The sequence below is a fragment of the Sycon ciliatum genome (assembly GCF_964019385.1).
Source record: "Sycon ciliatum chromosome 5 unlocalized genomic scaffold, ocSycCili1.1 SUPER_5_unloc_1, whole genome shotgun sequence".
Lineage (NCBI taxonomy): Eukaryota > Metazoa > Porifera > Calcarea > Leucosolenida > Sycettidae > Sycon > Sycon ciliatum.
This window is the reverse complement of record NW_027044462.1, coordinates 576,369-588,138: the sequence shown is the minus strand read 5'-3', so window position 1 is coordinate 588,138 and position 11,770 is coordinate 576,369. Positions and strand designations below refer to the sequence as shown.

Below are 11,770 nucleotides of genomic sequence, written 5' to 3'. Positions count from 1 at the left end.
GACTTCTTATTCGGGAGACTGCGTATGTATCTGGTTACAGTACGGGATGAAATCGTCAGCGATGTAAACGTTGACTCTACAGGTATTTGGTGGATAGGAGGAACTAACCATTAAGGTCTATCCTTAACGCAGAAGCTGGAAAACTGCTCATTCAGAGCATCCGCAATATCAAGAGGAACAGTGGCGGAACTTTGGTCAGACCGTGTGATTGCTGTTGGACCAGAGCCCAATGACGATGCTGATTTACGAAGAGTTCTTATAAATGAGTGAAGTGATGGATGCTGGCTGTCGGTGAGAGAAGTAGTAATGGACTGGATGCATTCTTTATGGGCTACACGTGATAACGTTTTTGCTATATTCCGCTGACGTTTGTACTGCGTTGCATTGGACGGGGTAGGGTATTTTGTATAGATGCTGTAGAGGTCATGCTTTCTCTTAATGCCTGCCCTGAGCATTGGTGTCATCCATGGTGGATCCTGGCGTGAAGGGCGGCTTCGGTTTCTGGTGGTTGACTGGTGATCGCGGTGAGAAGAGCAGACTGAGAGAGACGATTCGAGGCCAGACGAGAAGTTAGAAACGGCTGTATCAAATTCAAGGCCGCATAAAAGGTCACTCCAGTGAGTTGCGGCAATTTCAGCATTGACGCCTTTCCATTGCGATTGAGTGAGCAAGTGATGGCTGAAGCGAGGCGGTGCAGTGTCAGATGTGGACTCTCGAGACTGTGCTATTTCGTTAGCTATGGAGAACCTGCCGAGGACGATTAAGTGATCGGAGGCACCCAGGAGGCTCAGGGATTCAATGAATGTGAACTTCTCGGGAATGTTTGTGGCGACCAGGTCCAGGCAGCCACGGGGCTCATTGGATGTTAGATGGGTGGGGAACGTAACAAGTTGAGACAGTGCTATGGAGCGAAAAAGGTTACATAAGGCAGAGCCTGCAGCAGATGTTGAGTCGGAGGCACACCAGCTCTGGCAATGGGCATTAAAATCACCAGTTACAATGGTAGATGATGGAGCAGGTAGCTTAATGAGAGCAGTCCGCAGATTGTCTACAAAATATTATAGGTCAGCAGCGTGCTGGTTAGGGGGTCTATACAAGCAGGCAAACAACAGTGGTTGGGATGAACCTATGGGAGTAGCTTCAACAGCAATTGCTTCAAAGTTCTGTTGGCGAAATGAGTGAATCTCTCTCACTTTGCTGAAGGCGGTAGTGAGCACCATGATGGCAACACTCCCATAACCTCTGAAGGGGTCAAGGTTAGAGGGAGTTTGCGGTCGGTCACGGCGGCATACTGCATAGTTCGGCAAGTGTAAGGTATGGTTGGTGGTGAGCCAAGTCTCGGTGATGCAGATAATGTCAGGCTTCTTGGCATTACAAAGGATGGAGAGTTCACCGAGTTTGTCGTTTATTGAGCGTGCATTTATCACCGCAACAGACACGTGGGAAGAAGATTGAGTAAAATGGTTAGAGGAGCTGGAGATAGGATAGAAGGGTGGTGCAAAAAAATTTAGTGTAGAGTCCAGGCTCGAGGAAACGGTTGGAGTAGTTGGAGGGTGTGGGTTGAAGGGGAGACTATTGGGATTTAGGATGCATGTACTGCTCATTTGCCTACACTGTCAGAGGAGAAGCGCCGTTCGCGAACACGTACGGAGGCAGGCAAGAAATCATCACGTTGGACCGTGGTGAAGTGCTCTTCAGGAATCACAACATGGGCATAAGCCAGTCCAAAATAGCGTGTTTCAGCCACAGAGCATTTGATGATGTGAAAATCTTTGTTTGCGCACCACTTAGCTATTGCCTCAGCATAGCAGCCGCTGTCTATGTTGCTGACGTGGAGCGCTTTGCACCTTACACGGGAACCACCGCGTAGGAGACCCTGTGTTGACTTCTTTGTCTTGTGGAAGTATGATGTGACTGAACTGTGCGTGCACCGTGTGGGTGTTTGGTCAGCTGGGCGTTGGTATGCCGGCGGTGGAGTACTACGGTGTGGCAGGATCATCAGTTGGGCGCTGTAGAGCGGACGCGTGTTTGTGAGCCTCTGTTCAAACTGTACGGGTGCGTTGGGATTCAAATGCTGCTGCTGTGAACGTGGGGCTGGTGCTACGGTGGAATTCAAATGCTGTGGATGGGATGGGGAACTACTCGTGCATGTAGGTTCATGGTGATCAAAGGCATACCGGTAGGTTGGGTGGGCGGGATAATTGCGTGGGTTTGTGATTTTAAACTAACGTCTGCTAGCTGGCAACGGAGAGACTAAACTTCCGCTTTCAGGTCTACAATGGCGGACATCTGGCGAACTAGTTCCTGCACTGTCTTGGCCAACTCATCAATGCCAGGACTTGCTTGCCTATTACTACTAGTATGTACATGTGACTGACCTGCGTTACCGATCCCGTGTTGGCGAAGCAGGCGGACCATGGCAACACGGTTCATATTGCTGGTGACCGAGATTTCATTTTTCTTGGCCAGAAGTTCGTCAAAGCCGAGGATGGCAAGGTCGGCATTAGATAGATCCTCAGACATACTATCTCCACTACCTCAGAATTACCATACGTGGAAACTAGTGGAAAACAACAGCTTAGTCATGCTCTGAAAGTCCGATTCATGAGGAGCAACGGAATTTGCATCCATGGAGTTCGGAACTTCGATGCTTTTGACTAGGTAATACCTTCCTTACATAATTATGTAATGATACATGTCTGTACAGTGCGGTCATTGTTTTCTCGTGCAGGACAGGTTACTCATAGACTTCGGAAATAACTGCAAAAATGTATATTTGCAAGACAAGCTGCTTGGAAATCAGTTGTTTGCCCGTGGAACAAGACTGACAGGAAGGTGTGAAGCGGCAATAGGTAAAAGGTTAAGCTTGGACATCATTGCCACACACCGCTTCTCACGTGTATCACCCAGGCAACTCACAACCCACTAGAAGTTAGTAATAACATATGAATATGATGTGTCTCATTGTCTAGGTCACAACTACTTGGCTACGTACCCTCCCCCCTCCCCCCCCCCCCCCCTCCCCCCGCAAGCGCCCTATTACATTATCAGGGAGTTGGAAGCATCAGCCAGCCCTGATTTTGTAAACCGTTTGAATTTGTTCGTTGTAGTGATCTATCTGCCAACTTTGTAAGACGTAAGTAGCATTTACTGATGCTTCCTTGTGCACCAAGGATACATGGTGGAATGTCTTTGGAAGAGAAAACGTCATTGTTTTTGATTATGATGCGAGCCAAGATATGGATAAGTGATGGGTATTGTGAACATGATCCCTTCCTAATGATTTCTTTAACACACTACATACAACCTTCCACTTGATCAGATCAGCATCGACGTGCTCTCTTTTACACACATACTTTCTTCACAACGTGTTCCAATATACAGTGGTGGACAGTGACAATGAAATGATGATCCTCTCTGTCGACATGTTGCACCGTTCTGACATGGATTACCAGAGCAGGATGGCGGTGCTGTGAGGTAGGGATGGCAAACAAAAGAAGAACAGGATGAAAGAATTCATTCAGAAAGTGATGAAGGAAGCAGCATTTTGAAGTGATAGTTTCACATATCACAACACGTAAATAAAATAACACTTGATCTCCCATCTATCGCTTGCAACCGTACAAGTAAAAGTAGGAAATGCAATGTGTTTGCTTATCCTAAAACAGAGCGAACGAAGATATACCATAATTATACACATGCTTCCATCCCAACAACGGTCTCTGATTACAGCGGGGAAAAATCATGATTGGTTTTGTGCCCCAACAGAAGTAGTTTAATAATAACTACCTGCCACAGGATCTTCACAAGATCTTCAACAAGAACTCAGTGAAGGTGAGCTACAGTTGTTTAACGAATGTAGCCACCATCATGCGTGGACACAACAACAAGCTACTCAGCCCACAACAGGAAGACCTGCCATGCAACTGCCGAGCTAAGCCTGACTGCCCTATGAGAGGAAAGTGCCAGACACAGCTGCTGGTCTACCCAGCTGAAGTGAAAATCAGTAATGTTAAAGGGAAACTGAACGCCAAAAATAAGTATGGCTTATCCGAAGGAGAATTGGGCACTGATTCCGATGAGCTATGTCTCGAGCCGATCAGAGAAGAGGAACCGTGTCAAATGTCATAAATAACACCTTCCATATTTGGAAATTGGGCTTGATGACGTGCGTACTGCTTAGCTGTCACCATGCTGTGCATGCTCAGCAGTGTAATTGAATGGAAGAAAACAATTACTTTGGTGTTTTGCAGCTCTATTTCGTTCCCTGACGGTAACCAAATCTAGATGTAGGAATCTGTAGAGCAGGAGAGTGACACATGTCTTCCCGAAGGCTGTCCAGGCTGCAGTGGTGATGAAGAAGACACGATCATCACCCCGAGATCGATTGTAGCGAATTGGAAAACTCATGGTGAATTTGCTTCCACTCCAAGGCAATGTCGAGGTATGAAGGGTGCTTGTACTGCCTTCCAAAGTGAAGAGGAGATGAACATGGCTGTGCATAGCTGTTGTTCTATGCCAACTTACCTACTCTTGCTGGTACCGTAGTGCATAATTGCAAATTTCGTGGACGAACAACTCGAGTCACTAGTGGCTAGTGAGCAACACTAACAGGTGAGATTTTTCAATTTGACAAAAATTGTTTTTGTTTGAGAACTGACAGTGGCAGTCATTTGACTCAGTAGGTGTCTCTCTGCTGCTTCTTTCCCTTCATCGGTAGGGTTGTGCTTGAAGTAAAAATAAATAGAAAATGTGGAACAAAATCTGATCATGTAATTCGAATTTCAACTTCAAAGTATGTGTACATCAAATCACAAAAATTTCAAGGTGGTGCTGTGCATTGAAAAAGACTGGGAGCTGGCAGCAATGGAAAGGGTAGAAACGAAACCAGTAATGTAGAGTATTCATAAGGTAGAGGGAGATGAAAACGGGAGAAGAGTACGAGTAGTGTCAATAGACAGCATCGTGTTGCATACGTTGTGAAAATTGTGTGAATCTAATAATTGGCGAAGGGTAGTGATTAGGCAGAGTATTGTTACAATACAAGGTACTTTGTGAGCAGATAGCAATCAATATCACGGCATGGTTTAGACAGGAACTCATAAATGTCACGAAATTGATAATCCAAATTAGTATTATCCCCTGAGTAGTATTTTTTTATTATGGTGTTCTTCTGTGTTTACATGCAGAGCCTTGACGTTGCTGGACGAGCGACAATATAGTACATAAACATGTAGCTCATGATGTGGAATGACTGCCGTATCGCATTACCAATGCAAACCCATCCTGTGTCAGTGCAGCCATCCAGCAACTTGAACTCCCCGGACCAGATGCCGCTGCAGCTGAACACCATGCCGATGGAAAGCCAGGAGTTGATAGCGAAGCATTCTGGTCTGCACAGTACAAGCCGGCAAAGAACAATTATGAATTATAACGCATTGTAATCCTTCCCACACGTCTTTGTAAAAACAAACAATGCCATTATCACAACACTTGATCAAGCTTCTTGATGAAGGTATTTTCCATTGTGCTGGCCCAGCATCTGCACCAGGAAGACCATGTACACTTACACGTATCTTGTGTGTGTGTGTTCGTGCTTGTGTGTTTGTGTATCCGTCTGTGTGTGTGGGGGGGGGGGGAGGGGAGTACATGCACACATGTGTATGGGTAGGAGTGTGTGTGTAGGGGGGGGGGGGGGCGGTACACGCACATGTGTATGGATGTGCGCGCTGCATGCATGTGTCTGTGGGATGGGGTGGGAGTGCACGCACATGTGTACATGTGTGTGCGCAATATAGCATGTGTGTATGTGTTCGTTGATCACAGGGCTCTAGGGTGTCCCAGCGATCCTCCTGATTCCATAAACTTAGTGATCATTGTGATTTCATGTGCTTTGAAGTTGAATTCGCAATACATGTACTGATGCTTGATTAGATTTATGTTCCACATTTTCTATTTATTTTATTTTACTTCAAGCACCTGTACTATTCAAGCACAACCCTACCAATGAAGGGAAAGAAGCAGCAGAGAGACACCTACTGAGTCAAATGACTGCCACTGTCAGTTCTCAAACAAAAACAATTTTTGTCAAATTGAAAAATCTCACCTGTTAGCGTTGCTCACTAGCCACTAGTGACTCGAGTTGTTCGTCCACGAAATTTGCAATTATGCACTACGGTACCAGCAAGAGTAGGTAAGTTGGCATAGAACAACAGCTATGCAAAGCCATGTTCATCTCCTCTTCACTTTGGAAGGCAGTACAAGCACCCTTCATACCTCGACATTGCCTTGGAGTGGAAGCAAATTCACCATGAGTTTTCCAATTCGCTACAATCGATCTCGGGGTGATGATCGTGTCTTCTTCATCACCACTGCAGCCTGGACAGCCTTCGGGAAGACATGTATCACTCTCCTGCTCTACAGATTCCTACATCTAGATTTGGTTACCGTCAGGGAACGAAATAGAGCTGCAAAACACCAAAGTAATTGTTTTCTTCCATTCAATTACACTGCTGAGCATACACAGCATGGTGACAGCTAAGCAGTACGCACGTCATCAAGCCCAATTTCCAAATATGGAAGGTGTTATTTATGAAATTTGACACGGTTCCTCTTCTCTGATCGGCTCGAGACATAGCTCATCGGAATCAGTGCCCAATTCTCCTTCGGATAAGCCATACTTATTTTTGGCGTTCAGTTTCCCTTTAACCCAGGACGTGTGTACTTAGGAGCAACAGAGCCAACTTTCAAGACCCGGTACGGAAACCACAATTCTTTTTTTACTCTCTTTCTCACTCCTGTGTGCAGCCACACCATACGTGCTCCCACCCCTAACACCCCTCAGTCACATGCACACCCACGTACACACGCACACAGCAACAACAAACAGCCTCTGCGGGGACAGCAGCAACAGCGGGGACAGCAGCAACAGCAAGCAAGTGTATTGTCAACTCACGGCGACAATAGTAAACAGCTTTAAAAAAGAAAGCAACTCATCTAGATCATCGAAATTAGTGCAGTCTGCAATCTGAGCACACCGCCAGCGGTGTGCTACGGAAATATCCAAACGACTCAACAAAATAACCATTCACTAGGGCGGGCGGGCATGGGCACTACACTTGCAAAGCAAGAAGAAAAAGAATGCCGCAGCCGGAGCGCATGCTCCTAATATCTCGCATTTGCGAGCAGCAAATGTTACGTCATGCAAAAGAAAGACAAAAAAGAACTACATTTCTCGTTTCTTTCCTACGTCAGCCAACGAGAAATGAGGCATTTCTTTTTTACTCTCTTTCTCACTCCTGTGTGCAGCCACACCATACGTGCTCCCACTCCTAACACACCTCAGTCACATGCACACCCACGTGCACACGCACACAGCAACAACAAACAGCCTCTGCGGGGACAGCAGCAACAGCAAGAGCAGCAAAGCATAGCTAATGGATGGCCAGTGCCCTTGACACTGAGAGCATTGCTGAGAGTGACTCCTTGAAGTACATCCGCATGGATGTTTCGCTTCTCCAGCCGCCCTGACGTTGGATCAGTCTATCCGGGACTCCTGCTGCCGCGGCCACCGATGCTCCCCCAGAACGCAGGCTATGCAGCCCAAATGCGCTTGGGTTGAAGTTCGCTTGGCACAGCGCGTCCTGGATCAGCTCTCGGGCACGGCTGTAAGACATCTGGTCCCGGACAACTTGACTAGCGTTTCCTTGCCGAATACAGCCGAACAACTTCTGGTGGCCTTCGTAGCCACCTCTAGACAGCAGTCGCTCTGTTAGAGCCACTGGGCATACTGCTCCATGCCATCTTGACAGCAGCACCCAGTTACCTTGGCGCAGTTGATCATTTTTTCTCACTTCGAGAAATAGTGCCATGTAATCTTCCTTGATTTCGATCTCGTCGACGTATATGTTTGACAAGTCGTTCCACCGCAAGAGCCCTGCGAAGCCAGCGGTCATCAGAGTCGCTGTCTGCAAGTTCTGCAGTGATTCATTGCGCAAGAGCCTGGTAGCAACTTGGTTTAGCATCTGCTTCGTCATCGGCCTCTTCCGGTTCTTCGACGCTGCCAGCAGTCGTTTGGCGGCCTGGACTAGGTTCCGAACCTGTGCGTTGTCTGTGGGGTCCGGTAGGCCTCGCACCTTGTGCGACCAGGCCAACGCGCAAATAGCGGATATTATTGGTGACGCTGTCCGTGCCTCCTGGAGCAGCTTCACGACATACAAACATATATGCCAAGACTCGGCTGGTACGCTCGGGATCTCTTGACTGCTAGCCCACTCTTGCCAGCGCTGAAATGTCGACAAATACTTTGTCACTGTTCCCGGTGCCCTACTCGCCAACATGACTTCTGGAATCTTCCTGGATAGGTTCACGAGCTCCTGGGTTGGCTCCACTTGAACCGCCCTCAGCTCTAGGCATGAACACAAGATCATAACGTGAGGCGCCTGTCAACAGAGTCATCAGCATTAGCGTCGGCTTCAGCATCTGCAGCGGCTATCAGCATCACTTGAAGAGCATTATACAACGGCATCAGCAGCAGCGTCTGCCAGCCCTGTGGGCTACAACATCGTCATCGGCATCACCAGCAGCAGCATCCATCCGCCCTGCGGATTATGACATTGTCAGCAGCATCTGCCTCCTGCCCTGCAGGCAATGGTGTTCCCTGAACACCAACATAGGACAATGCCTCGTGCACCGTGCACTCACATGTGCTCGCGCCACAAAACCACAGCAATCGTGTCAGTACGCAAATCAGCAACAGTTATTCTTCATGCACACTCTTAAAGCCAGCATTTCTGAATAATATTGCTTGCCCCCCAGCAAGTTGTAAGGGCAGGTACCTTCCAGAAATGTGTTTTCATCATGGGGTAGCACCAAAACTCCTTTTACAAATGGTTTCCAGCTTTGCCTCCCATGTAATTTTGGCCACCAATCCGCTGACACCCACTTAGGCACAACCAGTGTGCCATGGCCGCAGCACATTTTTAACATACTCAAAACTCTGGGTATTAGGTGGAACGGAGGTGTAAGCCACACCGTTTCCATTGACCAATCAACCGTAAAGGCATCGATCGCATAACATCCCGGATTCCACCACCTTGAACAGAAACGCTTTAACTGTTTCGTCCTCAGACTCGCAAAGCAATCTAGCGTATGGGGACCCCACAAACGCTCGATTTGTTCAAAAACAGCCGGGTTTAGCCGCCAATCATCTGTGTCAACTATTTTCGAATAGTAGTCCGCCAATTCATTTTGTTCTCTGGGAACCCATTCGGCAATCAGGCGGATTCCGTGTTTCATGCACACCTGGAGGATTCGCATGGCCTCCCTTTGCAAATGCTCCCTTCTGCTGCCCACCTGGATAATGTGCACAGCTGCCTGGTTATCGCTTCTGTGAATGCAGATACCTCCTTCTAGTTTGTGTGCTAATGATTCAAGCACCAACGCGATTGCTCTCAATTCTCTCCACGTGGAGCTTCTTCGGTCATTCAAAATCTCATTGGACCACTCTCCTCTGGCTACCTCGACTGCACTGCCGTCTACTAAAAATCCGCCCCAGCCAGAGTCGCTCGCATCGGACCAGGTCAGGACCGTTGCCTTTGGGCAGTTTTTCCAAAATGGTTTGCCGTGCCAGTCTTCAAAAACCGTGCTCCAAAATTCCAAGTCGCACCTGGCCGCATCCGGCCATTTCACTGGGGCGTACCAAGAACTCCTAGACAATATCATGCTGTAGAATGCCCTGGTACGCAGACGGCAAATTGGCCCGAGCGCAAGCGACATAGACAACAGGAAGCCGGCTAGCCTCGCCACTTCCCTCGCGGGTGGCGCTGCTAGACCGCTCAGCCGTGCTAGGCACTCTTTAAGCCTCGCCACTCTGCGCTCTGTCGCAAAAATTCGACCCTCTTTGAGGTCAATGCGCATGCCTAGCATTTCGACCGTTTGTGATGGCTCCCACTGGGATTTTTGTTCATTGGGCACAAACCCAGCTCTCAAGAGGTCAGCTTTCATCTGTTTTGCCACCACCTTTGCCCCTTCGACAGTAGAGTGCCCACCAGACCCGTCGTCCATGTAGAGCTGACATCTTATGCCCAACTCCCTCCAACGCCGCAGTAAAACACGTGTCACTTTTGTGAAAACATAAGGAGCCGTGGAGAGGCCAAACGGTAACACGCAAAATACATAGGTTGTGATAGTTCCCTCCGCATTAAACCACTTAAACCCCAAGTACTTTTGATGCTCCTGTGCAATTTCAATGTGGTGGTACCCGCTTTTCAGGTCAAAAGTAATCACGTAGTCGCCCTTTTCGTAGACTCTTGCGACTGTTTTCAGGTCTTCCATTTTGAATTTAAATTTCGCCAGATAAGTATTGACGTACCTCAAATCCAAAATGAGTCTTAACTTTTTTCCATTATTTACCACGCCTAAAGGGCTGCAAATCATTGCCTCCTCACTCTTGACCTCCTTTATGCACCCTCTTTCCATCAAGTCTCTAATTGAATCTGTGACAAAATCAAATTGGCACTGAGCGCTACTGTGATTTTTTTACAGTTTTCGACCTTGGTAGCTGCACAAACGGGAGTAGATACCCTTCACAAATGATCCTTAGCACAAATTCGGATGCCCCATAGTTTCCCAAAATGGCTTGCACCTAGCTAAACTGCCCACCACCACCCCTTGCCCCTCTAGTTCCCCTTGATCGTCAGATTCACACAAGCCCGCCACGCACCCCTCGTCAACAACACTCAGCACCGAATACACTTCATCATCTATTACATCAGGGGGGAGTCCGTCCGCACAGCCCTCAGAGCTATTTCTGAGCGGCTGGCTTCTGGCAGAAATTGATGAAGTGGCCTGGCTCGCCGCAACGGAAGCAGACTTTGGGGCCAGGCTGGATGGGGTTTCTCCCCGGTTGCGTCCTTGGTGCCTTGCTGGGCCCAGAAGGCGACTGCTGTTGTGGTGGCTGCTCAGCCCCTCGTGCGGCTGCTTTAGGGGTGACCACCCCGCCCCTGCCGAACCTGGATGGGATGCCCCCCCAAAAGGGCCGCTGCATGGCCACGGACTGCACGGCTGCATTCAGTCTCTTGCTCTTTTCGGCGGAGGTCACAATGCTGAGGATTCCCCTCCCTCCACAAATTTGTTCGCCACCTCTACCCCATGGGTATCGGCGACGGCGAGCCACTCTTGCCTGTCCTCTAGAATGTCCTCACCTTTCTTTAGGTTTTTCGTTGCGCTCCTCAGCCGGTCGGATTTTAGTGCCCTCCGCACTTTCTCCAGGCGCTCCTGGAGCCGGGCGTTGACTGAGTGCTGGTGTTCATACGCCACGTTCCTCCATTTACTGGGGCCCGTTGACGTAGCACTCGAGTGATGGCGATGACGGCGAGCCTTCCTGCCGGAACTTTTTGATTTTTGAATTTTTTGGACCTGGATCTCCGGCTCCTGGGGCTGGGTGACCGCGATGCACTGCTGGCACTCGACGATGATCTAGATGACGACGACGACGGCGACGACGATGACGGAGAACGTCTCCGTCTGCGACCTCTGCCGCGTGGGGATTCCGGGGCCCTGGCCCTTTCGAGCTCGATTTGGGCCTCGAGCAGCCTGATGCGAGTTGCCTGCTCCTCCAGGCGTGCCGCCGCCGCATCTTTCTGCTGCGCGTCAGCCTGCAGTCGTGCGGGTTCTGTGCTTGCAGCACGGCGGGTCCTTTTTCGGGGAGGCATGTTCCTAAAAAGGATCCTGAAAGTACGTTGAAAAAAAACGGGATGAGAAATACACT

The 11,770-nt window shown here is 48.8% G+C and overlaps 1 protein-coding gene across 1 annotated transcript; it reads right to left on the bottom strand.

The window, feature by feature from the left end:
* Nucleotides 1–7,433: 7,433 nt before the first annotated feature.
* LOC135830313 (uncharacterized) lies at nt 7,434–8,339 on the bottom strand. The gene has a single exon (XM_065342577.1). It carries the CDS (start codon nt 8,337–8,339, stop codon nt 7,434–7,436), a length of 906 nt encoding a protein of 301 aa, XP_065198649.1.
* Between the last annotated feature and the right edge of the window lie 3,431 nt (nt 8,340–11,770).